The sequence below is a fragment of the Callorhinus ursinus genome, unplaced genomic scaffold (assembly GCF_003265705.2).
Source record: "Callorhinus ursinus isolate GAN/ISIS: 27379988/994484 unplaced genomic scaffold, GSC_fseal_2.0 scaffold6, whole genome shotgun sequence".
In the NCBI taxonomy this organism is placed as follows: domain Eukaryota; kingdom Metazoa; phylum Chordata; class Mammalia; order Carnivora; family Otariidae; genus Callorhinus; species Callorhinus ursinus.
The window spans coordinates 70584366-70612121 of record NW_027397068.1 but is presented as its reverse complement, the minus strand read 5'-3'; the positions used below and the strand labels follow the sequence as shown (position 1 = coordinate 70612121).

At 41.0% G+C, this 27756-nt stretch overlaps 1 protein-coding gene and 1 pseudogene across 1 annotated transcript; both read left to right on the top strand.

The window, feature by feature from the left end:
• Nucleotides 1–27756, top strand: TMEM242 (transmembrane protein 242). The gene is made up of 4 exons (XM_025866382.2): nt 1–319; nt 901–1001; nt 6373–6510; nt 27234–27756. Exons 1-4 carry the CDS (start codon nt 232–234, stop codon nt 27330–27332), a joined length of 426 nt encoding a protein of 141 aa, XP_025722167.1. The 5' UTR covers nt 1–231; the 3' UTR covers nt 27333–27756.
• Nucleotides 6518–27051, top strand: LOC141373012 (L-lactate dehydrogenase A-like 6A; annotated as a pseudogene).

Sequence of the window (27756 nt, the reverse complement as noted above, 5' to 3'; positions counted from 1 at the left end):
CTGGGAGGACACCACCCCCCGGGGCTGGGGTGGGGACACCCACGTGCAGCCACCACGTTTTCCTTGCGGGTCGGTGGGGGGAGGAGAGAGGGTTTGGGGTCAGCAGCCGTTCCCGGGACCAGTATTGAGAACGCACAGGGAGAGGTGGTAGCGGAACCTTTCTCCTCCGCTTCGCTCTCGCTTCCCCCCGAACCCAGTTGGCGTCGGACCCAGGAGTGGAGGCTTATAAACATGGGGACGACCGGTGCGGGGCCTGGACCGCCGTCCGCTGGTCTCGACACTCCGGGATCCACAGACGATCGGCTTTTCCTGGTGAAAGGTGTGGTGTGGTGAGGTGCTGGTGTCGGGGCGAGCTCTTCCGGGGCCTGCGCTGGTCCCGCCATTCCCACACACACCCCGCCCTGGGGAGACATTCCCTTGGATTGCCCTGGGTTTAGCTGGTGGGGGTCGGCCGGTCAGGGGTCGTGCGGGATGGAGTCTTCCTGGGGCTGTGTGCTGTATTTCCCCCATCCGCTCTATAGTTTCTCTTGTGCCTTCCCCTACCTTCCACTAGCTTGTTTTCCTCCCCGGGAGAAACTTCAGACCGTCCCCGGGAAGAGGGGAAGGGACCCAGGGCCAATTCTCAGCCCTTGGGAACGGTCCCGCAGAATGATCTCAGGAACCAGGGGTCATGAGGTCACGCAGGTTTCGCACCGCTATCGTTTACCTTTATGGCCAGAGCCGCCTAGTTTCGTTCTCAAATTTCCACAAAAGTGACTTAAAATGTAATTTAAATAGTGTCTGAACCTGCGTACGTCTTCTTAAGGTGTTGTGTTGTGTTTTGTTTTTGTTTTTTGTTTTTTTCCCTCTCTTTAATCTCTCTCCTCACCCTCCACGCCCTACCCCCAAAACTCTTGGCAGGTGGAGTTTTCCTTGGTGCTGTGGCTGCAGCAGGAATGCTAGCCGGGTTTGTTACAACATTATCATTGGCTAAAAAGAAGAGCCCTGAATGGTTCAATAAGGTTTGTGACACGGAAATCCATTTATAGCATTGTTATTGTTTACAGATAATTGGCAGCTGTTGTGCATAGGAGAAGTAAAGAAAATGTTGGTGGCCTTTCATATTGTTTTAAGAAGTAAACCTGTATACATCTCATAGATTCAAGAAATGTACAAATTAATCAGTGGTCTTTATTTTCATTTAGAAAGAAGTATTTAGGGAGTCCTGGGTGGCTCAGTTGGTTAAGTGTCTGCCTTCAGCTCGGGTCATGATCTCGGGGTCCTGAGATCAAGCCCCATGTGGGGCTCTTTCCAGTGGAGAGCCTGCTCCTCCCTCTCCCTCTGTGCACACTCTCTCTCAAATAAATAAATAAAATCTTTAAAAAAGAAAGAAAGAAGTATTTAGTTATGTGCTTTCTTTTTCTTAAATTTTAGCAGAACAAGACTTTTTTTTTTTAAAGATTTTATTTATTTATTTGAGAGAGAGAGAGAATGAAGATAGAGAGCGTGAGAGGGAAGAGGGTCAGAGGGAGAAGCAGACTCCCCGCCGAGCAGGGAGCCCAATGCGGGACTCGATCCCGGGACTCCAGGATCATGACCTGAGCTGAAGGCAGTCGCTTAACCAACTGAGCCACCCAGGCGCCCTAAACAGAATAAGACTTTGAAAGCTCATCCAGTACATTTTGTATTCACAGCATGACTAAGTCTAAATCTGGGTAATTCCCTATCAGTTGTAAGAGGCCCCAGTATTTTATGCACCACTAAGGAAAAAAAATGATGCCAGTTAAATTCTTGACACAATACTGATTGCTAGAGGCATTTCTATTTATTTATTTATTTAAGCTCTCCACCCAGATCAAGAGTCTCATGTTCTATTGACTGAGCCATCCAGGCGCCCCACCAGAGACATTTCTATTTCAAAAATGTTCAATTGTTGAAGTAAAGTGCATCTTATCATTGATGAAGAGCATGGATCAGCTCCTTGAGCCCGGAGATCACATGTGCTTTGTGCTGCTTCATCCCCGCTCCCCAGAAAAGTGCCTGACACATAAGTGCTCAATCAGTTTGGGTTGAATGACTATAAGCTTCTTAAGGCAGAAAATTCTTAACTCCATGAGCAAGATTGAGTAATCACTCATGTGGTCATACCCCAGTTGTTGAGGAGTGTTTCTTCTCATTGACTTGTAGACTTGGAGTTACTTGTTTGCATGTATTGTCCTCTCTCTGCCCTCTCTATCCCGTATGGTTTATTTAGCCATCATCTCATTGCTTCAGATGTTAACTTGGGATCTTTTATGTGTCAGGCATTGTGCTAGCTAGGTGCAAGAGATACAAAAATGAACAGAATGCCTGCCCTTCAGGAAGCTAGCATCTGGTGCAGGAGACATATTAAATATTGACGCAATTAACTACATAATTATAATTTGATGTTTGCTTGGAAGAACAGTGTTATGTGAAAAATCGTAAACCAGTCGAGTTCCCTTTCCACTTATATTTTTAATAATCTGATATCGTACTTAAGCATTGTAAGTACTGTAAAGGAAAAAGACCACATTTAAGGTGCTTTTGTTCCCCATCTGAATACTCAAGGCTTAAATGGAGCTACCCAAATCACTGTGATGAAACTTGTGGTCATTTTCACCCTGTATTATAGAATATTTTCAGTGCAGAAATATATCTTGTAGAAGGAATCAGTAAAGCCTAACTGATAGTGATGCTTTAATAGTAGAATTTGCATTCATTTCTAAGCCTAAATTACCAGGTTAACCTTTGGCTCACAGACCTTTCTGAGAATCTGATGAAAGCTAGGGATTCTCGGGAAAAAAAAAAACAACACATACCCACATTTACAACTTGGCATTCTATTTTGTGATTCTAAGATTTGATTGCCACACATGCCCTGTCAAACACGGTGGTTGTCAAGCTGTGGTCCGTAGAACCCTAGGGATCCTTGAGACTCTTTTGGGGGCCTGTAAAGTCAAAACTCTTTTCATAATAATATTGAGGCATTTGCACTAATGGTGTAGAAGCACGTGGGGTAAAACTGCTGGTGCCTTAGTGTAATCAAGGCAGTGGTACCCAACTGTACTAGCGGTCATGGTGTTCTTCATTACTGTGCGTCTGTAGTTTAAAAAAAAAAAAAAAAAAAAAACCTCATTGCATAAGAATGTCCTTGTTATAGCAGTAGAATTATTGATTTTATTAAATCTTAACCCTTGATTATACCTCTTTACTATTCCCTGTGAAGAAATGGGAAGTACGCACAAAGCCCTTCTGATTTATATCAGAGAAAGACGTTTTTCTCCAGGAAAAGCAATGGTGTGATTAAGTTGCATGCTGAACTAGCTGCTTTTCTTCCCATGTAATATCATATTTTATTTGAAAGAGGAACTGACAGACTATAAGTGGGTATTTGGCAGACATTTTCTTCAAAATGAACAAAATGAGCCTGTGTCGTCTCTTTAAGCAAGCATTTGTCAGTATTTGTTGCCAATGATAAAACTGGAGCTTGCAAGTGAAAATTAGATCTTAGGAAACTTATATCTACCATTGTCAGCTTAATAGGTGCTCAATACGTAAAGGCTTTTCTGATGAGGTTGGTGGTAATATTAATGATGTGAAATTTTAAATATTTAATAAATGGTGTCAACATTGGAAGGATCTGCATAACTTGGTGAATCAATATTTTCTGAATGATCATAATGCATGGATAAAAGGTCCATTCGAAATACAAAATAGACTAATGGATTTTAATGTAACAAAGTACAAAAAACTCATCGGTGTGACTTCAGATCCCAGAGTGCATGCAGCTATTTGGGAAGTTTTGGTGGAGCATCAAAGAAGGAAGGCTATTAAAATACTTGTCCCTTTTCCAACCACAGATCGCTGAAGAATCTGCATAAAATCCAGCCTTACAATCAAAAAACACTGCAACAGATTGAATACAGAAGCATTTATGAAAATTCATCTGTCCTTTGTTAAGCCAAACATTTAAGAGATTAATCAAAATGTAAAACATTGCCTCCTTGCACTAAATTCTTTTGTTTTGGAAGGTAGTTTTCATAAAAATAGGTTTATATTGATCTATACTGGGTTTATTTGTAAATGAATTAATAGTTAAAATTTAAGAATTTCTTAGTTTTAATTTCTAAAATATTAATTATTAATAAATATAGTCCACATAATCAGAAATATTTGGGATCCAAGTATAAACGGATCCTGAGACCAGAAAGTTTGAGAACCACTGTTCTGGATGGTTAAATATGTTGTGTAAAGTTCTGCCTCCCCTCTGGCAAAACATCTGAATTAGAGCATTACCATTGATCCAGATTCTGTTTGAGAGGCTCAGAGGTTCTGGAGCAGTTAATGCATTTATACTTAGCAAGCACTGGTTTAAGAATACCACTTAGGCAGTGTACTTCAGAGTCACTGCCTGGCGGTTTTCTCTGACATTAATAGTGATAATAATATCTAGCATTTGAATGCTTACCATGTGCTAGCTGCTGCTTTAAGGGTTAGGGTTCATTGAACCTTCATCACAACTGCATGAGATGCTGTTATTATGTTGTCCCCATTAAACTGAGGCATAAATTAAACAGTTTGCCCACCATGGCACTCTTTCCATCTTTGATTATTTTTGGAGAAGAAATTACACTATTTTTAACAATTTTTTATTTAAATAGACTTCTGTCCACTAGCCTGGAATCTAGACATTAACTATAATACAGATTCAGGTTGTGGCTCAGGACAATGAGCTTTTAGTTGGGGACTGCCTACACTGCTATTATTTCAGGAGGATGGTCATCATTTCTTCAAAGTCTTAACTGCATTGTCTTAGCTAAGTATCAGGCTAGAAAACTGGGAATGGAAAGGCAGTAGTAAGTACTGAACGAACATTCATTTTTCTTTGTCCTTCATGGAGTAAACAGAGGAAGATGTAAGCTAAGGTGGCTTTTAAAAACACATGTACATATGTAGTACATATATAATTTTTGTCCTTCCCAAGGAAATAAGGAATTTTTTAACTTAAGTTTCTAAAATAAAATTTAGGCACTTAAATTGACCCTGGTTTAATAATATTTGGTTAATGGTACTGCTTCTGGATGAAAATTCAGGCCAGTTAGAAGTTAGTGAATTTATATGAGATCTGTGATATCTAGACAACCACTCAGAAATTATAGCAATGTGAGAAAAGGGGTAAGAGCATGTTGTTTTGATCATAGAAAATAACTAAAGAAACACCTCTTGAAAATCTGGTTGGGTCTCAGGTATATTACTAACAAGTGTTAAGTCAGCAAATACTATCTTCTGGGTCAGGGCACGGTGCAAGACATGAAAATACAGGTAAACCAAGTGTTTCTGTGTGTCACCAATACCATTCGTAATCACAGCACACATGCTACAAACCTTTATTCAATGGGTTGAGCAATATAAAGAAAATTATTCTAAAAAGGGAAAGGCTTGAGTAAATGGAAATTTATTTCCAGAGGAAAGACCAAACATTATAAATCTGCTATCTTATCACATTAGCTAATCAGTTTGATGACATTCTAATGAAAATGCCAATGAATGGGACTCAGAGAAATCTTGACAGAATGTTTTAGGGCTTTTCTGGGAGAATTAATAGGCAAAAACAGCAAAGAAAAGTTTTGGAAGAAAATAATCAGTAATCGGTGCTTTCAGTGATGGGGTGGTTATTCCCTTTTGAAGCATGCATTGCATTCCTCTTCTTCTCTAGTCAAGTTTGCATGCTGATAGTCTGAAAGTTGTTCAGTTAATTATGGTATAGATTTTTACCTTAATATGATTCCTTGAAACCCAAGAGGAGAGTCATCATTTATTTTCTAGTTTCTCATGAATAGCTGCTGTAAGCTGGGTTTCTACTACATGCCCTGCATTTTGCATATATATTTAAAAGTCTTTGCAGTGACTTAGATTAGCTCACCTCTTTGAAGAACCCTTCCTTAAAGCTTCCTCTAAGTGCAACAACAGATTAGGTATCCTCCTCTGGGACTGTGGTGCCCTGTGTGTATAGTTCTATTGTTGCACATTCCATTTAGATCATAATTAACTTTTATGTGTCTGTGTCCTCCCCCCCCCCCCCCCCCCCCCACCCCCCAGTGACTAGAATCTTTAGTCAGAAAGAAGTTACTCTATTTGCCTTTTTCTCTCCAGTACCTAGCACAGCTCCTGGCAAGGCCCTGAGTACTCAAATATCTGTCAGTCAGAGAAGTTGTGACCTCTCTGCAGTTATTAAGTAGCAAAGCTTCTTTTTGGACTTGGGTTGGTCTGGCTTCCCAAAATTATGGTGACATTCAGAGAGTTATGAGTTTCAAACACTCCTGAAATAATTACTTTTTCTGAACTGATGATTTTTTCCTATCTTCATTGCAGGGAAGGATGGCCACAGCCACCTTACCAGAGAGCGGGTCTTGCCTTGCCTTGCGAGCCCTGGCTTGGGGCTCACTTTACGCGTGGTGTGGGGTTGGTGTGATCAGCTTCGCAGTCTGGAAAGCTTTAGGAGTTCACAGTGTAAGTAACTACAGTCCTGTAATTTGTATCTGGAATGTTTGTTCCACTTTCTGTGGTCTAAATATTAAATATGCCTGATTTTCAAGAAGTGTGTGTGTATGTGTGTGTGTGTATGTGTATGTTTGTATGTGTGTGTGTAATTTATACCCCAAGCTGAAAAGCTGTATATTAGGAATGGTTGGCTCTTTTTAAACTACTCGTAGGAAGTTCTGTGGACAAGGCTGCACATGTGTGACGGGTGAGAATTGACGGTGGTTTGGAATAGGTGGCAGCAAGGGGGTTGAGGTAAAGAGGTTCTGGATATATTTTGAAGGTAGAGCCAACAAGGACTTGTTATACATCGGATGTGAGAGGTGAGAGAATAAATGAAGTCAAGGATCCCCAAGGCTCTTGGCCTGAGCAGCTGGAAGATGGATGGGAACCAGTGTGAGAGGAGCAGGTATTCAGGGATAATGTCAGGAGCTCAGTCTGGGACCTGTGAGTTTGAAATATCTGTTAGATAGCTAAGTGGTGAGTCAAGCAAGCTGTTAGACATAGAAGTTTGGAATTCAGAGGAGAGGTACAAGGTCAAGATGTACATTTGAGACTCTTCAGTATATGGGTAGTGTTCAAAGCCAGGAGACCAGATGAGCTCACCAAGGCATTGAACATAAAGAGAAAAGAGGTCCAAGGAAGGAGCTCGGGGCACTCCCAAGGTTTAGAGGTTGGGAAATACGGAGGAAATTAGCGAGGGAGATTTCCCTACCAAAGGAGAAAATCCCGGAGAACCGGGAGAATGGTGACTTGGACACCAGGTGAAGAAGGTGTATAGTGGGGTTAAATCATGTACGATGAGACTCAGGAGTTTGCCAAGTTAGCAGTGTGGCAGTCCTTGGTCGGTAAAGCCTGGGTGGAGTGGATCCAAAGGAATGGAGGAGACAGATTGTATGTATAGGCACATCTTGAGTTCTGCTTTACAGGGAAAGAAAGAGATGGGGGTCATAGCTGGAAGGGGGACTGAGATCAAGAGGTGTTTTTTTGTTTGTGTTTTTGTTTTTAAGTTGGGAGAATTAACAGCATGTGAGTATGCTGATGGGAGTGATTCTGTAGAGAGGGGGACATTGTAAGGGAGGGGGAGTGATAAGTAATCTTATAGGCATTACTGAGTTTTTTATATTTGGTTTAATCATAACTGAACATAGGCATTATTGTACTTTTCACTCAAAGTATACTGATAGACAGATAGATGTTGCTTTTCTTCTAGTCTGACTAACCTTTATTTTTAAAGTAACTTTCCTGGCTAGTAATTGTTTATAACAGTAAAGTTGTGTTTACTTGGAAAAGTTAGAAAACCCATGACTGAAGATTTTGGATGATTTTTGTTGTTAACCTCAGTTTTGCTTTTGACCAGTATAAAATCTCTCCTTCCATTGCAGGCATTGTTCCAGACATTTTAGGCATAGCAGATTTTTTAATCTTCACAATAACTATGAAGCAGTTAGTAATATCCCCCATTTTATGAATGAGGAAATTGGGACTCAGAGAGGTTAAGTCACTTGTCCGAGATCACACAGCTTGTCATTGACAGAGTCAAGATTTGGATCCAAGTCTGATAGTCTTTAGAACCTAGATTTTTTTTTTTTTCCAATGTTACCTCCCCTAGCTAAGTTTGGAAATAAATGAGTAGTTGGAAGGAGCCAGAATGAGGGGGAAGGAGGTAGTAAATTCAGTTTTGATCGTGATGTGATCCACACATTCTTGGTAACTTGACAGGTTTTCCTGGGTATCTTCAATGTGGGCCTCATCTCCCATCATTGTGATTAATACCATTCAGGTATAGGACCGGGCCATTCTTTCCTTAGAAAAGAGAAGGCCTTCTTTTAGCCTTCATCTCCAGTAGACAAATGCTTAGGGTATAATGGTAAAGCAGGATTCATTTGTATATATAATATGAGAGCAGTTATTTGAAAACAGGTGGAAAAAACTGGGGGAAATATGTCCGTTATAAATGTGTGGATGAATTATGGGTGTGGGAGTGAATTTTTTTTTTACTTTTCTGTATATTCTTAAATATGTATTGCTTTAACAGTAATACTACCTTTAAAAAAAATAGTGCTAGATTTTATTTTTATTAATTTATGCTAAAAATGAAGCACAGCTGCCTAGAAGTTCACAAAACTTCTTTGACTACATGTGAAATATACTTGAGGGCATGAAATACTTAATAATAAGGTTATTAAGCTTTTAGTTTCTGTAAAAATCATGGTCTGTTAGCACTTTATATTGACTTCATGGAATTGTTAGGTGATGTTTCCAGAACTTAGTAATGTAGGTCATAAACTGAGTAATAAAGTTTTAAGATATTTTAAAATATAAATAGCCTTTGAATGAGAAGAGTCATAATGAATCGATCCAAATTTTCATAGACCAACAAAGTGAAGATATTTAGATTAAGAAGCTCAAGAAGTTGGGCTTTATGGACTATCCGGTGCTATTCTAGTTTCTAGAATGTGAACTTCTTTGTTTTATGGCCTAAATAAAATAGTTGGGCAAGAAAAATTATTTTCTGATTGGCACTGCTGAATATAAGGACACTTGGAATCTTTTTATATCTTCATGTCTTTAACGAAAACGTGAGAATACAAATGTGCTGTCCCCCTTCCTGTAGGTCATTAGGAATAGCAGTTTGATATCCATATCTGAGAAGTCTCACAGAAAAATGAACCACTGATAGTTTTTCAAGGGCACACCTTTTAAAAGCAGTAGTGTTTATTAATTTGTTCATTCAAAAGACATTTGTGGGCTTACCCTGAGCCAGGCACTGTGCCTAGACAGGGCTCCCCAGTAGACTGTTATCATGGACGCCTTCAGTTTTAAGACTCTCTAAGCAAATTCTTATTATATGACCCACTCTGAGTCTTGTGGAGAGCAGTATTGCATTTCAGTTTTCCTTTAGAGAGTTTTGAGGATAATTGTGAGATTGTCCTGAGTCCTGGGAAATGATATCTTTCCATGACTAAAGAAAACAATCTTAGAAAATGCTGGACAGAAATGGTCCAGGTCTCTGCACTCAATAAATAATTGATATGATTATTCTAGGTAAATTCAGGTAAATCAAAATCAATCCCAGTGTCAAATAATTGTTGGTAGCCACCTTGAATCATATTAAAGTATCATTATAAACCCAGTTCAAAAAAAAGAAGGGTGCCATCTACTGGCTGAAGGAGAGCAGTTCACATTCCCTATTTTAATTCACAGCTACATCTGCTGGCCTAAACGAGGGCATGCTGCAGTGCTTGAAGCTAAGCTCTTCAGTTTCTTAGAAATGTTTTGGATTTACACTTTGTTTATTCACAGTTATTATGGAATTTATTTCACATATAACATGTATAATACATCAGATATAAATTTATATTTTACACAATAGTGTTATCATTTAATTAGAGATTCCAAAAAAAGGAGAGCTAGTGGAGGCTAACTTGTCAGCGGACTGAAGCCAGTAGGTGCGCCCAGGATTTAAGGTGGGAGCCTCCCTCCCTTCGTGTACGAACCAGTCCAGGTTCAGCCTGGGATCACCTCACCAGTTCCGGCCTGCCATCGTTGTGGGCCAGCAAGCAAGGCCTGATTGCTCAGTATGGATTCATCAATTTCTTTGAATTACGGTATTTTATCATCTGATTATGATTGAGGCAGCAATAATATTATAACAGTAACTTAATTGTGAAAAGAATGAGCATTTACTATGGGTCTGTGGTCCCCTCATGCAGCTAATGATCCCAAAGGATCCCAGATGATCCTGGGAGACTGCCCTGTTCAGGCCAGGTTCACACCGTGGCAGTATGAATAGATTCTTTTAATTAGGGGCAAGTATTTTAAGTTTAGAGTAGTTGAAATAAATGCTTGTCAGTGAGTAAATAAGGATCTCTAGAGATACCAACTAGTAATTCCCCAGTTATCAAAAGAAAAAACCAGGGCACCTGGGTGGCTCAGTCGGTTAAGCATCTGCCTTTAGCTCAGGTCATGATCCCAATTTCCTGGGGTTGAGCCCTGTGTCTGCTTCTCCCTCTCCCTCTGCCCCTCCCTCCCCCCTCATTGTGCACGTTTGCATGATCTCTCTCTCTCTCAAATAAATAAAAAAATCTAAAAAAAAAACCCCGTGCCACTTACAGTTATTTACATGTTACTCAAACACAAAGACTTAACTTTTGTATCTTTTCTTATTTATATTAAGTATTGATACTTGAAGGGATTTCTAAAAAGATTGAGCATATTTATGGTTAGACTATTTTGGCTTTTTTTCCTCCCCTTAGAAGGAAAAATATTGGATGTATAAATAATTCCTGATTGATATGACTGGGAGCTTTAGGGCCTATTATGCCTGTGGACTCATCTCGTTCAACATTTGTTGGAGGTGAGGCTGTCTCAGAGTACCAGTCAGAATCACCATGGCTAACATTTACTGTGCCTTGTATTTAATATATTCATGATACCTGGTATAGTTAGAATTCACAGATAATTTACAATTGTTGCCCTCAGAGGAGCTAAAATCTCAATAGTGATAAAGCCATGAATGAAAACATGTTTAGTTATTGTGAAATACTTTAAATTGTCCAGAGACTTAAATTTAAAAATTAACTTGTAAATAAAGGGAATTTTTAGTTTAGTTTGTTTTTTACCATGTAATTAGAGATACTTGTTTTTATTTACATATATTGCTTATTTTTAAAGAAAAACATGTTTAGGACCTGTCTTTTTTAAAACAAAGATGGCTTTGTGTTTCTTTTGTTAAAATTAGGTACTCATTGTAAAAACAACAACAACAAAAAAAGAGTATAGAAAAGTACAAAAAAGGAAACAAAGATCACCAGAAATCTCACTGAGTCATAATCACTTACTACAATAAAAACATCCCTTTAGACTTTCTATAAGCCTATTCATATAATTGTAGGTAAATGTTTTACTGTTCTATTCTGGAACCTTTTTTCACTGAATAGCCACAAGAACGTCTTTGCACAGTAGACTATATAAATCTCCATCACTTTTAATGGCTACACGGTGCTCCATTATGTTATAATTTACTTAATCAGTCTCCTGCCAAGAGCATTTAGATTATAATTTTTCACTATGAAACACCATAGTGAACCTCTGTAGGCATGCATCTTTTTGTACTTTTCTTGGTCAGGAAATTTGTCCTAAAGACAAATGATGTTATTGTTGAATCCAGGGGTATATAAAACTGTTTTTGATATCCATTGCTAAGCACAGAATTTATACGTTTAGAAGTTATTGACAGTGCATACAGGTTTCCTAGCACCCTCGCCATTAGTGGCTTCTTTTACTTTGAAATGTTTGCCAATCTGATAGATGGAAAATAATCTCCTCCTTCCTTTACTGCATCTCTCAGGGCTTTTATGCAGATAATCTGTGATAGAAGTCACACATCTCTCCAGCCTCAGTCGCCTCCTGATCTACTGATAGAGGTTGCTTCTTGCTCAAGAGTCCAGGCTTCCGTTTCTTTAAGAACAAAAAATAAAACATGTAAATAAAACACATCTTAAATATTTCTCCAAAAATTGGCATCTGTCTTTCCTATACTAAGAAAGATTTTTTTTTTTTAAGATTTTATTTATTTTTTGACAGAGACAGCGAGAGAGGGAACACAAGTAGGGGGAGTGGGAGAGGGAGAAGCAGGCTTCCCGCAGAGCAGGGAGCCCGATGTGGGGCTTGATCCCAGGACCATGGGATCATGACCTGAGCCGAAGGCAGACGTTTAACGACTGAGCCACCCAGGCGCCACTCTAAGAAAGATTCTTTAAGAGAAGTAATACAGCTTTCCTTTAGGACAATATTAGATTCATTCTAATAAAATGTATTTTCTCCAGCTCTTTTTGGTAGCTGCTGCTAAGTATACTTTTTATGTTAATGTTTACGCTCATTTCTTTTTTTTTTTAAAGATTTTATTTATTTGACAGAGAGAGACAGCAAGAGAGGGAACACAAGCAGGGGGAGTGGGAGAGGGAGAAGCAGGCTCCCCGCTGAGCAGGGAGCCCGATGCGGGGCTCAGTCCCAGAACCCTGGGATCATGACCTGAGCTGAAGGCAGATGCTTAACGACTGAGCCACCCAGGCTCCCCGGGTTTATGCTCATTTCTTAATGACCTTATGACCAGCTTTGAGGACTTTTGCTAATTACAGTAAAATCTCTTTTGACTTTTTGCTAATTTCAACATCTGGTAGATCTTGTATTAAATATGTTTATTCCTACACAGTTTTTAAGTTATTTGTCTCAAGTGAAGCAACATTTGTAGGTGAATGCTAGAACCACATATGTAAATAAAACTATGAAAAGGCTTAGAAGTTTTTAACGTCTGAGATATCTAAGAAATAGACTGTATGCTTTGTACTTTTCTTTGGTTTCAGTCAAAGGTTAAAAACAAATCCTTCTGGCAAATTGTTTAATGGTAACCACTTCTGAGAGATCTGCAGGGGAAGTCTGAAAAGTGACTGAAATGTGTCCCTTCTGCGTCCTTGCCTCATCTAATTTGAGAGCTTCCAAACGTCTCTACCAGCTTCTGTCCCCAGGAAGCAAACTTCAGTTCCTTACTCTGATTACCATAACGTCAGCAGACCCGGCTTCACTTCCACTTGCTGATAGTACTTACTAGAACACCCAGAACACAGAGTCATCATGATCTTGCACAGATAGTTCTGTCAAGCTGAGGGCCTTCAAACAGTGTAAGCATTGAGGAATATATTCCTGGAATCATTTTTAAATTAATTGGAAGTGGCACTGTGCATCACTTAAATTTAGGTCTGAGGTGACAAGAACATCTCTATAACCCTTATTTCCCATTCACTGCAGCTCTAATGGGCTTGGCATCTGGTGGTAAGAGGCACTCGATGTAATGTTGAAGGGCAGTTTGGTGACAGAGACCAAATCACAGGGACTTGCTCATGTTAAAATGGGAGGTATGACCAATGTCGTCTTTTGTTTTCTGTGTTGGGGGGGGCTAAGGTTGGCCTAAGCCAAGGGGGCAGGGGAAAAAAAAGCCAATTTTTTTTTTGGCATATTGCCAAAATACCTCTTCTAAAAACCCACCAGTTTCCTTTTATAAGTAAAATAGGGCTGCAAGCATTTTATAAAGTGGGAATGTGCAACAATTGCTAGAGAAGATAAGCTCTGCCATGAAAGCCTTGTTCCAAAGCCTGACACAAATCAGGCTTAATCACCTCAGGAATGTTCCCAGCCTTATTCCACTCGAGGAGAAGTATCCTTGATTTCATTTGGGTTTTCTTTTTCTTTGTCCTTATTTCTAATACCGAGCATAGAAAATTGGACTCACATGAACAGATCTCTCTAAATAAAGCACTGTGGAGTGAAGACCTGGTAACCTACGCTTCCCCCCTACGCTTTGCTGTGTAAGGTACCTGTTATTGGTTGGTCACTTAGAAATATCTAAGAATCTGTAAAACATTTTTATATGTGTATGTTGATATATTTATATATATTATTATTCATTTACCAGTATACCCAATAATGAAGTGGTCACTCAAATTGAATTTTCCTAACTGAATAATTTCTAACAATTTTAAGAAGAAATCTTTTTTTTTAATGTGCTGTGTATGCTGTGTATCTTTCCACAATGTAGACTGTGCCGAATGTAATTTCACTAGGTTTTGATGACTTAGATATATCAGTTATTGTTTGCTTCTTGTGTTAATGGATTCTGGCCTTTTATAGTTCTTTATTCTTTTTGTAATTTTTCTCAATCCTAGTTTGGCTCTTATTTTTTCCTTCCCACTATTCCATTTACTTCTGAAATGCTGCTGCCTTATTTTATATGTTTTATGCTAGATTCCTTGCTTTGCCCTTAAATTTTCTCCTTCATAGGGTCCATCTGCTCCGGTGGCTTCATCCACACTCAGAAGGCTGCCGGGCCTGCATCTCTAGTTGACCTCTGAGCTCCTTGCCCATAGACCCACTTGCCTGGGATCGAGCCCCGCATCGGGCTCCCTGCTCAGCGGGGAGCCTGCTTCTCCCTCTGCCTGCCGCTCCCCCTGCTGTTCTTTCTCCCTCTCTCTCTCTCTCTCTCTCTTTCTCTCTCTGTTAAATAAATAAAAATTTTTAAAATCTTTTAAAAAAAGACTCGCGAGATATAGCCCCACCTCCCCACTGACCTCCTCTTGCCCCACACTCTCCCACCCCGCCATGCGGCACACCGGCCTCCCCACTGAGGGACCGTCCTCCAGCTTTTCTAGGGGACTCCTTTCCCAGGTCTTCGCGTGGTGGCTCTCTGTTGGCATTTAGAGTTTCAGCCCAGTTTTATTTCATCTCCTCAGAGAAGCTTCCCCAGACCATCTGGTCTAAAACAAAGTAGCCTCTTTACTCCCACCACCCAGTTCCTCTCTGACAGTATCCTCTTTTCTTCTTTACACAGCACAATTGCAAAATGAAGTTATATTGACCATTTTCTTGTTTTATGTGTCCTCACAAAAAGAATGTAAATTTTAAGAGAACAGAGACCTCATTTGTCTTGTTCATTGTCATATCCTTAGCACCTGTAAGAGTGCCTAGCACAGAGGATGTGTCCAGTAAACACCTGTTGGATGAAATCTGATCACAGTTTCTGCATTTCAATGGCTCACTCTTCCCTTGAGAATACAGTCCAAGTTCCTTGAAATGGTTTGGTCCCTCTGTGATCTGGCCCCTACTTATTCTTTAACCCACTGGTTCTTAATGGGGGCATTTTGACTTCCCCTCCCCACAGAAGAAAGATATTTGGCAACATCCACAGACATTTTTGGTTGTCACAACGGTGGGGGTGCTGCTGGCATCTAGTGGATAGAGGCCGGGGATGCAGCTCAGCGGCCTGCGCTGCACAAGACAGGCCGCACAGGGAGGGATCTGGTGCAAATGTCCGCAGCGCTGCGCTTGAGAGTCTGGCTGGTTGTCTGTTGCACTCAAGAGTTCCAGCCTTGCTGAAAGGCCATGTTCTTCTAGCCTGTGAGCCTTGTCCTTGCTGATGTCCCCACTGAACACTCCTTCCTCTTCCTACTGTTCCTGCTGCTGGCTCTGTTCTTTCCTAGATGGGGTCTTGAGGCAAACTAATTTCTAACCGTTACAACAGGGAGTTAATCCGTTCTGGCAGTTTTGAGACTGTAAAGGTAATGTAAGTTTCTATCTTTAGGTAAATTTAAGTCTTTACCTAAATTGAAGGTAACTTCCGTGTACAAACATATTCTTCATATGACTAGAACTGTTATCAAGGACCACGGTATTATTTCTATTAATCCAACTGCAGAGAATAGTTGGAGTGAATTAATAAAACTGCACCTATGCAGTTAGAGCCTAAATCCATAAAATTTGGCTTTGTCTGTTTTAAGCTACGATTTGGGATATTTAAACACCTACCAGTGAGTTTTAGTTTCTTTGTTTTTCATGTTTTGTGCTTCATTAAAATATTTCCTTTTGAATGACTAATACATGTGGCTCTTTTAAGTACATCAAAAATTATATGTAGAGGATGCCTTTAAAGAACAGAAGAAGTGAGATTTGGGTACTTTGTTAGATGAACATGCCAATTCCTGTTACGATATTTGAATACCATCAATGGCAGTTGATTGCAGTGTTTTGACTTGACAGTCTGCTTTTATCAGGAAACCTAGCTTTGTGGCCCTACTTTTGTCCCTCCCCAGCATTCCTGGTATCACTGACAAAGGAAAATGCTTTAAGGTGCTGGTATTTGTAAAGACCCCTGCACAAGGATTACAAAGTTATAAAGATTTTAGTACAAGAGCAATAGAAGCATAGCCCACTAATTCGTTTTAAAACTACAATTTGCATTTTATGATTTTTAAATCACTCAAAGAAGACTTTTAAAATAATTATGTTTATATAATGCTCTGCTTGCTGGTAAGTTTATAGCTTATAATATTAATTAATACTGCTTTCATTGCAGCTTCTCTCTCGCTCGCCTTTTTTTTTTTTCATATCAAGAGTTTTGTACAGTGGTTATTTTTTAAAAGCTTTCCAAAGAACAAAACATTTTTTTTTTAAGAATGAAAATATTCTCTCTGCCATTGCATATTTGTTTTACTGTGTTTCTAGCACTGTAGAATTTCTTTCTTTTTGTATGTTCTGACTTGGTAGGTATTGGCTTTGGCTTTGAAAACAGTTAAATCTTTTAGCTTATCCATATCTTTATCTGAAATTTATACATCAGCCTTGCTAAGAAACCCCAAACAGGCACTACACATTTTACCTACCCCTTAACTTAGAACTTTGGCACCAGGTGGATTCTCCAGCTGTGCCTTCCCATTTCTCTCTCCTTTCTGCCCTCTAGCCTTACTTCACTGGGTTCTATACTTGTTCTCTTCTACTGTGGATATTTACTGAATTCACTCACCGAGCTCTGTCCTAGAGGGTAGTGATGGGCTCTAAATACAAGGTGATCTCTTTGGAGTGACAAATTCCCAAGTAATTACATTTAATAATGTGTGATAAATCCTACAATGGAGAGAGGTACAAAAGACACTGGTGGCGTAGGATTTTTAAAAGGCACTTCTGCTTGGGGGATTGTGGAAGACAGAGGAATACTTGAACCAGACTCCTAGATAGGAAAAGGGCAGGGGGGCTGGGGGTGAGAGTCTAGGCCGAAAGAATAGAATGACTTAATTGCAACCATTGCTGGTCATCTTCATTTCCTGCTTCCTCCCTCCTAAGTGATATAATCAAGCCAAATCCTGCCATCAGCTGTAATATTATGCTGTATTTTGAGTAGATAATTTGAGTTAGGTTTTCCATTCAAAAGGAATAAAGAGCCACCGAAGACGGGTCATTAGGGAGCTGTCTGGCTGTATTTAGCTTTGCACATCTTTGAGTAGACCTAAATCTGCTCTGGAGGTCATGTACCTCTCTTTGTCTTTCTTAGTTCTTCCCTTCTTATCTCAAGACTTACTGTAAATAAAAAGCTGCTTTGTTTGAGGTATTTTTATTTTGGAGAGTGTTATTTTCTCAAGATTGATTTAGTTGTGGCTAAGGAGAAAAACTGAAGAGGCAGCTGTCAGAGATTTTATTTCTGAAGAGGTTCAAACTCTAGAAAGAAAACTACTTTAGAAAGAAGTCATCTAGCTAAGAGTCTTTATGTGCTTGAATTTCATCCTCAAGAACACTTACCTTAGAAAATGACTTGAATGGTCAAAGGAATCATTATGGGAAGAAGGTGGGAACAGGCATCAGGTTAAAACATTACGATTATGACTGGGATAAAAGAAACTATCAAAAGTTGGTCTTTTAAAAGGATCCCTCTAAGATGTTAGCCATCATTAAATAAAGATGATCATTTTAAAAATTCCAGTTTTCAGCTTGACAAATGGTTACCATAAATCTGACCACCATTGTGGAGAGGACTCATGTATGTGGTGCTCTCACCATTGTGTGTGTCATGGAGCTTGTGACCCCATACTCTCTAAACGGGGTGTCTGGTCCCTGCTAGAGTGCTGAGTCACACTGAAACAGGATTGCCAGAACTCCACTAATAGCCACACTTTTCCACCCCTCACCAACTCCTTTGCTTATTATTCCTGTCATTCTGGATGGCATTTCAGTGGCAGAAAGAATAGCTTTCCAAGTCCAAAATATGAAATATTCATTTTGTCAAGATTTGGTGTTCTGAAACTGAAATCCTTTTGCTTGTTTGTTTTCTGACTGGGAGGGGGCCGTGAATCCTAAGAGCCCTATTAAGGAAGAGCATATTGCTCGCTTAGAAGGAGAGGAGAACTTTGAGGAATGATTACATGGTCAGAATTCTATTTATAAGTGGGGAGGAAGTGCCATTATTTTTATTTGGACTTCTGTAGTTTACTGGGTTTATTAGGGTCTATATTTTATTTATATTTCATCAGATGTAAAGCTGCTATCTTCTTAGTAACTTCCAAGGAAGTTCGTAAGACTGACCAGAGAAATGCAGAGTAAGGCAAGATATACTGACGGCCCTGTTGTGTACTGGCTAGTATTTGTTTTTACTGTTTTAATCAGTTATCTGATTTGTGCGTTGGTCAAAATTTGCCATTTTAAGGACATTTAAGATCTATCTTCATTTTAATAGAAGGCTACCTCCCCACCTTCCGACTTGAGAAGTCGTTTTTAATCAGGACTCTGAATCACAAGCTTTCCTTCGGCATGAGCAAGAAGTAACAGCGTCTCGCCGTGAGTTTTCACTGTTGGACTGGCCAGCGCACAGTCGGCCACTTCCCCTGTTGTCAGCTGCTGTGACTTCCCCACAGTTGTGGGTCATGGTCGTGACTGGTAGGAAGGCAGTGGGACCTTTCCAAATAAAAGTTCTCAAATTGGATACAACATGAAACAGGAGCCCGACTTCTCTTACAGATGCAGGGAAATGGTGAAGGCGGCCATTTGGAGACAGAACACACACCTTATTCTTCCCTACAGGGATGCAGTTCAGAAAACTTAACCCTATTTTTATCTGTACTTATTGGGATTATTTTTACTTGGCATCTGTAGCAAAAATAGAAAATCAGTAATCCCAGGGATCTGTGTTGAGCCATTATATACGTTAAAGACTGAAGAGAATTTGTGTTTATAAAATTTTCACTTCAGAATTCGTTTGCTGGAGAAGCCCTTTTCCCACCCTAGTCCGAGGCAAGTACTTTCCTGGAGGCCCTTGAGATGCCCCGCAGGCTTGCCGCCATGCGCAGCCGCAGTAGGGGCTGCGGGGGCCCTCCGACCGTACAGCCTTGCGCAGCCGCAGTAGTGGACTGAGGGGCCTCCCCACAGCCCCGGGCTTGCGCAGCCGCAGTAGCAGGTGGAGGGGGCGTGTAACGGTTGCTCGCAGCCTTCCCTCGCGCCTCAGAGCTTGTCTGTCGCTTCCCCCGGTTCTCTTCCTCCGCCTCCGGAGTAAGTGGCCATGAGTTGGGCTGTGGGAGTCCTGCGGGCCGGCCGGAGAGTGGGCGCTGGGAGGGTGACTTCGTCGTGTGTCTGCCGGCCGGCGGGCCTCCCGCTCACGGGCGCCTGGGCGGTCACCCCCGTGTCCGAGATGGCAACCGTCAGGGGTGAGCTTATCAAGAATTTCACTTCCGAGGAGGCCGTTCATCACAGCAAGGTCTCCATTATAGGATATAATGTGGATCAGTTGGCGTGGCCTGTGCTATCGCATCCTGTTAAGGGGCTTGACCGATGAACTTGCCCTTGTGGATGTTAATGAAGACAAACTGAAGGGTGAGACCATGGATCTTCAGCATGGCAGCCCTTTCTTGAAAATGCCGACTATTGTGTCCAGCAGAGATTACCTTGTCACTGCAAACTCCAGCCTCGTGGTCATCACAGCAGGGGCACGCCAGGAATTTAGTCCAGCGAAATGTGGACATCTTTAAATTAATGATTTCCAGCATCACCCAGTATAGCCCTCGCTGCAAAATGATTGTTGTTTCCAATCCAGTGGATATATTAACTTATGTGACCTGGAAGTTGAGTGAATTTCCCCAAAACCGTGTTATCGGAAGTGGTAACCTGGACACTGCCCGTTTCCGTTTCTTGATTGGGCAGAAGCTTGGTATCCACTCTGAAAGCTGTCATGGGTGGGCCCTTGGGGAGCATGGAGACTCGAGTGTTCCTGTGTGGAGTGGAGTGCACGTCGCTGGTGTCCCTCTGAAGAATCTGAACTCAGATACGGGAGCTGATCAAGATCCCGAGCGGTGGAAGAACGTCCACAGAGACGTGATTGCTCCTGCCTATGAGATTATTAAAATGAAAGGTTATACTTCTTGGGCCATTGGCCTTTCTGTAGCTGATTTAACAGAAAGTATTTTGAAGAATCTTAGAAGAGTGCATCGGTTTCCACCATAATTAAGGGTCTCTATGGGATACATGAAGAAGTATTCCTCAGTGTTCCATGTATTTTGGGAGAGAGTGGTATTGCAGACCTTGTAAAGGTAAAGCTGACCTCTGAAGAACAGGCTTGTCTGAAGAAGAGTGCAGAAACACTTTGGGAAATCCAGAATAGCTCAAGCTTTAAAGTTGCTTGAAACTACCTTCTTGAAGTTACTGACGGGATAGTAGTGAGAGGGTTTTGTATGTCCAATTTTTTTTTAGAAGTTTGAATTTCTAGGAGTTGGAAACAGGAAAGGAGGTAGAGTGAGTTACCTGTTTATTTAGCCCCCCAGCTTTTTCATTTAGTATCCAGATGTCAGGATGATTTTTTTTTCCCCACAATGATTCAATGATTGCATCAAAGAAGGTGTTTTTGTACCACTAATGTACCAGTACTTGCTCTGTGTGTGTTGGTTGCAGTTGCTCTTTGGTCCAAAAGGGATTAGGATATAGGTGTTTGTGTTACAGAAGTGATAATTTTCGTTAAGTACATGCTCTTTCATTCTGGATGGCTTATACTTGCTGTGTTCATTTATATACCGTTTTTAAGGCGTTGTAACTTCCTCTACAATGTAAAAATAAATGTACATACAGAAGTACTTTCTGTAATGGAGCCATCGGCTGTCTTCATTCCCCAGTGACTATCAGCTGGGCCTTAAAAAAAGGCATTATAAAATGGAGGCTTTGAGTAGGTCCTGTTTGTTGGGGGGAGGGGCGCATGCACACACATGCTCATGTATGGATGCCAGTGAAGCAGGATCATTAGGTTAAAATATGAAAATAGGAGTGATCTGGTTGGTAGCACTTATAAAGTGTTTAATGCAGTAAAATGTAAAGCTTTTAGAAAGAGGCCTGACAGAGATGGCAAGTGTTACTGTCATTTATTCAGCAGGGAAAGGAAACATACTTAAATTTTGGAGTTGATAAAAACAAAGGCTGACTAAAATTATTTTAGAACTGGCTCTGAGGTCCTGACCTGTTAGCACATTAAATGAGGAAGCTGTTACAGACTGTTCTTGTTAGGCCCGGTCTTATCAGCAGAGTGGGCCCTGGCCCTAAGATGCTCCAGGATCATCCCTGTTGCTCAGTTTACTTCACATTAACAGAAAGCTTTTGTTTTTGAATTTTGTCCTGTTGTTAATCATTGTCATAAAAATTGGTTATTTTAATGAGTACTTCAAGGATTTTATTTCTCAGAAAGTTACACATTCACTTTTTATTCCTAAATCAATTGACTTTACTATAGATTCTAGACTTTATGCATGTGATATAGTGTGGGTTTAGGAGAAAGTGAAGATGCTTGTCAGACCTTTACCTAAATGATGCACTAATAACTTAGAAAAATAAGAAAGACTTTTTTTTTTAAGATCTGTTTATTTTAGAGAGCAAGCACAAGCAGGAGGGGCAGAGGTATAGGGAGAGAGAATCTCAAGCAGACTCTGCTGAGCACAGAGCCTGACACAGGGCTCCATCTCACGACCTTGAGATCACGACCTGAGCTGAAGCCAAGAGTCAGATGCTTCACCAGCTGCACCACCCAGGCACCCTGAGAAAGATTTTTAAATTCATGTTAGCTTTCCTAATGCAATTGAATATTAAATAATAACGGTGTGTTCAAACATATCTCAGGATCCATGTGGATATCTGCAGGGCTAAACAAAATTGAAAGGTATCAGCATCTCCTCTCTAAAGTCAGTCCTGGGGCGCCTGGGGGGCTCAGTCGGTTAAGGGTCTGCCTTTGCCTCAGGTCATGATCCCAGGGTCCTGGGATCAAGTCCCACATCGGGCTCTCTGCTCCACAGGGAGTCTGCTTCTCCCTCTGCCTGCTGCTCCCCCTGCTTGTTCTCTCTCTCTCTCTCTGACAAATAAATTTTAAAAAATAAAATAAAGCCAGTCCTGCTTAGTTGATAGACCTAGGACAGCAATCCACCCCAAAAAATGACCCTTTACCATAGTGATCAGAACTCCCATACTATTTTATTGGAAACATCTAGAAATGTTCTGATTACCCGGGAAGTAGTATCATATAATGGGACTAATTGATGTACTGAGCTCTCTGAAAGTGGGAAGAATGGTGGTTTGGTGGTTCCAGCTGGTTCTAAGAGCTGTTTAAGCTTAACTGCACAGAGTTTCTCTTCCCCTTTGTCCAGCCCTTGAGTTTTTATTCAGCCATGTTTCAGCCAAGTTCAGTGTAATTTTGAAGGGGATCAGAGCATGCCCTAGGTCTGTTTTGTAATTCTCTTCGTTATGTCAGTCAGGATAGGCTGGGTTATACTATATTGAAAAAACAGTCTCCAGATGTGTGGCTTAAAATAACAACGGTTTATTTCTCTTGTAAAATCCACTGTGGGTTTACTTGAGTCTCTAGGGGATCTGTCCTACACAAGGTGGCTTCATACCTCAGATTGTTTGGATCTTGAGGCACCTCTGTAGTAACACAGGTTTCCATTATTTCCATGGAAAGGTAAGAGTGGCCTGGAAACAGCTGCAATTACATGCTTCACCCTGCAAGTGATGCACATTTCTTTTGCCAGGACTAGTCATGTGGTTACCTAACTTCAAGAGGGTGGAGAAGTATAACCTCCCTATATCGAGAAGTACGTGATTTCTGGTTATCAGTGAACATTGATAATAATCTGCCATACCATTCTAAATAAAATGGTAGCCCCTGTAAGAGTAAATATGCTTTTGAAGTCCTTTTTTGTGTAAGCTGGTATGTGAATAGAGGTTATAGAGGTACCAAGTCTTTCCAGGTCACAGAACCAGAGTGGCTATGGAGAAAGCCCGGGACATCATTCAGTCAGTTGTACTTAGAAAGCACATCACCATGGCTGGGTTAACCTCTCTGACCTCTGGTTTCTCGTATGTAAAGTGGTGGTTCTTATTTCTGCCACATAGAATTATAAACACTAAATAATAGCCTGATGCTTGGTACGGTGCCTGGCACCTAGGTAATCTCAAATGGCAGACATTTTTATTCCTGTTCAAGTAACAGTTATAGTCTTACTCTATTTTATGGAGAAGATGAATTTCCAGGTTCGTCAAAATTACTCTTGGCACCATAATTATTGACATATCCAAAGGCTTTCTTACCAGTTGGTCCTGTAAAGCTTTCATCATTCTACCTCCAGCACTGAAGTCCTGCAAGAGGTAATTGAAGTTAAATGAGCTAGTCAATGGCAAAGACATTTTACAACTTGAGCTTTTAATTCCAATAACTGCTTATTTTTTTAAGAATAGATGCTGTAAGGATTTTCTCAAATTAATTGGGTACATGTCCTGAGCTTTTAAGGAGTTTTTCAGCACACCATATATTAGACCAAAAAGTCTTCATGTGTTTTTCCTGCCAAGACGAGCGTGATAAATGTGCAGCGGTATCCCATGTTTCACTCCTGGCATACTAGCTATAATGGCCCTTCAAAAAGCTGTTGCAATGTGAATGAGAGTAAGATTATTAGAGGCATAATCTTGAATCTGTTCTTATACCTAAAAAGTTGCTCCTACCCAGTCTTCAGAATGTCCGTACTGGTGACGAAGTACTTATAATAGGTTTCCCAATTGTCATGACATTGTATTTGAGAACTGCCTTTAGAAAGCAGTACTTTCTGATCATATGACAACCCATCACTGTTGGACACAAACATTGGGACTTAAGGATGAGGTTCTTGAGCAGTAGGCTCATTGCCCAGGGGGTGCCATTCCTGCCTTTGTGGAGGGCAGCGCCTGGAGTTGTGCTGTACACACAGTGGCCCTGTTTAGAAGGGTAGCCCTGTGACCCATAGCCACAGTCAGATTCTCCCTGGTCAGAGGAAAGAGGGAAGAGGAGAGAAGAGATCCAAGAGTTTGCAAAATGCTGCAGAGTAAAACTGAGTTACTGGATAGAGACTAGTTCCCAGCATGCCCCATCCTCACCAAACTTTTGGGATACAAGGTAGGGCATGGCTTATGGCAATAGCTGTCATTGTTATTGTGGAATCCAGTACATTGGTGTTATAATTAAATTTGCTTAAATTAACTCAACCCCTAAATCTTTTCAAGCACATTTTTAAGCAGAAGTTTCTGTTGGCCTGTGATAGAGTATCACTGATAAGACCAACACCTCTGAACTGCATATCAGAAATTGACAGAGGTAAAAAGAAAAAAAGTTTTAATTTCCTATCCATATAACAAAAATAGGACAAACTTAAAAACCTGCTGTGGAAACCCTTAAGGCAACATGAGGCCCTGTTTATAACCTAAATGTGGACTCTGGGTTTCCATTTCCACAGCTGTAAAATTAAGAGGCCTAAATGGTGTTCTTTATCCACTTGCCTCCCTTCCTTTACTTCTCTTTGAAGCCTATTTTTAATTGGCTCTTTTTCAGATACGATTCCTTCCGGTGGTTCAGTAACTCATTTATGACTCTGGGAGCAAGTAAATGATACAATACTTGGGAAATTAAAGACAAGGAAAAAAAAAACCAGTCCAAGAGGAGGAAACGGGAACACAGGTCCCCATGCTGAAGTAGAGCAGAGCAGTGACTCTTTTACTCCTCCCCAGACCTCATCTGCGTTCCCCAGCTTCTCCCTTCTCAGCAACTGCCCATGTTCCACATCCCTGAGAAGGTGAAATGGTAAATGATCCTTTTCATGACCTCACTCTCTGACTCCCCGTTTGAAAACTGTCATTAGGCTTAGTTGTGACAGACGTTCAACCAGTAAAGGTGAAGGGAAAGAACTAGGCAGCACATTGCAGACCCCGGCCAGAGATGTCTTTGAACTGAGAAAGTCTATGCAAAAGATTCCTCAGCGGGGCCATGTGGGTATTTTAGACAACGCAATTCTTTTTTTTTTTTTTTTAAGATTTTATCTATTTGAGAGAGAGCACGAGGGAGAGGGAGGAGCAGGCTCTCTGCTGAGCAGGGAGCCCGATGCGGGGCTCGATCCCAGGACGCCGGGATCATGACCAGAGCCAAAGGCAGACGCTTAACCGACTGAGCCACCCAGGTGTCCCCAAAGCAATATGTTAGATATTTAGAATCTCTCCCCCCCCAACCCCCGCAAATAGCAGTTCCCTGTGATTATGACAACCAAAATGGCATGACACGATTTGAGAACTGCTGTTTGGAACTACAGTTCCAATCCCTCCCCAGTACTGCCTCTAGTCGACAACCTCTCATGAAGGATTCACCACAGTACAAGCTAGAGAGTTACATGGGAGACAGGGCTAGGGAGAGGCATATGCGCCACGGACGTGTGTGTCTTGAGTACTGGTGTCTGGGACCCAAATGTTGAGATGGTTGGCATGGACCTCCTACAAACTACATAGAATGGGTAACCTTATGGATCTCCCAATGTCAGAATACTTAGACCAAAATGATATTGAACTATAAAGTAATGCTTTTAACAAACCCACCATATTATATATATCCATGTGAACTTTGTTTTTGGAACACAACGCCAATGATGCTATAATGACAATAGCTAATATATATTGAGCGCCCCCATGTGGTAGGTACTGTGCTTTCATCCTCACCACCCTGTAAGCAGGTAATGATCGCCATTCTACACACGTGGAATCTACTGCTTAGAGAGAGGAAGCAGTTTTCCCAAGTAGTGGAGTTAGGATTTGATCAGAGAGGTCTGTCTGATCCCAGAGTCCGTGCTGCTAATAGCTGGAGCGAATGCCTAGGAACTGACAAGTCCTGAACACGACCCACTTGCTGAATTTAGAAACAAAGTAAGGAATCGGCTTCAAAACAAAGTGAAATAAAAAAACATTAGCCAGCTCTCAAAATGACCACTCCAGGAAATGACTTGGTGTTGTCAGTGAGTCCAAGGTGCTTCACAGATCTGATCGAGGGGATCCGTATCCTTGAGAAATGCAGTTAGGATGTGGCTGATGAGAATATCATAACGTGGCGCTGTAGTGCTGAAGTGATACCTTCACAGCAGGACCAGATAGATTAAAATAATGAATCAAACTGTGTGGCTGGGACTATCTAATGTAAAGATTATCCAACTCCCATAAATGAGTGTTGCCCTCCCTTCGGGCAGTGCGCTCTGTACCTGGAGCCAGGTGCTCTGGGCTGACACTGCATATTGAAGATCTTCAGCCCCCTGCTCCAGCTCTTGGGTTCCAAATCCACCTCTGCCGGTAAAACCTCTACACAGATTCTTCAACGCTGTCTGGCATATGAGAACATTCTAGTTTATCTGCCATCCACTGGTTCATTCTTTATTAACCTCCTACTGAGTTTCTTCTCTCCCCTTCTTCCTTTTGGCTCCAAAATTCTTGGTATATTTAAGATAAACAGAACCCCCCCCCAAAAAAAGAAACCCCAGAACTCCCATTCTCAGCTGTATCTATAAACATATGAAAGCCAACAATACATAGCATTCTTCTGGTAGGAAATAAATATCATGGAGGGTTGGCAATTTAAATTATGTTGCCTTCCAGATTCAGAATGGTGTTTTATGTTAATTGAAAGCCCATAGATTAATACTTGGAAGAAGAAAAGAGGTGTCTCATTTCCTTTTAAGGTAGCGAGAGCAGTCTCTACCTTTTATTGTACCCACAAGCAATGAAGTATCATTCGGGCAGCAACAGGGTCTCTCTCTAATTGCTTTGGCTCTTTTCCCCTTCTTTTAATTTTTTTTTCAAGATTTTATTTATTTGAGAGAGAGAATGAGAGCACGAGAGGGAAGAGGGTCAGAGGGAGAAGCAGACTCCCTGCTGAGCAGGGAGCCCAATGTGGGACTCGATCCCGAGACTCCAGGATCATGACCTGAGCCGAAGGCAGTCGCTTAACCAACTGAGCCACCCAGGCGCCCTCCCCTTCTTTTAATTTTGATAACTGATTTTTTTTCTTCTTTCAGATGAAAGACTTTCGAATGAAACTGCAATCAGTATTTCCAGCAATTCCCAAGAACTCCGAATCTTCTCTTGAGTGGGAGGAAACGTTGAAATCCAAATGAAATGAGCATGGTGGGGAAAGTCTAAAACTGTCATAGCAAGGGTAGCTTTGGAGATGCCACAGAAGCAAAGGGACTCCCCTGATTTGTCATCAGCAACATGTGCATTGGTGACTGAACCCACAGGATGGATGGCGTTCAGTGTCCACACAGGAGGCCCACAGTCTGTGTGCTTTACTTTAACATTGATGTGAGCGTGTGTGTGTATTAAGGTCTTCCCCAAATTAGGAAGATCCTTTCAAAATAATTATATGGATAACTTTTTGGTGGAGAAAGATCCCAAGGGAAATACTTCTGTTAATAACAGCTAAAACCAAGTTTTGTACCTCAAAAAAGAATGTATAATAACAGACGATGGAAAATCTTTGTAGACAAACTCCTACCAGCACTAGTACCTCAATGTGTCTAATTAAATGAGTTTCCACAA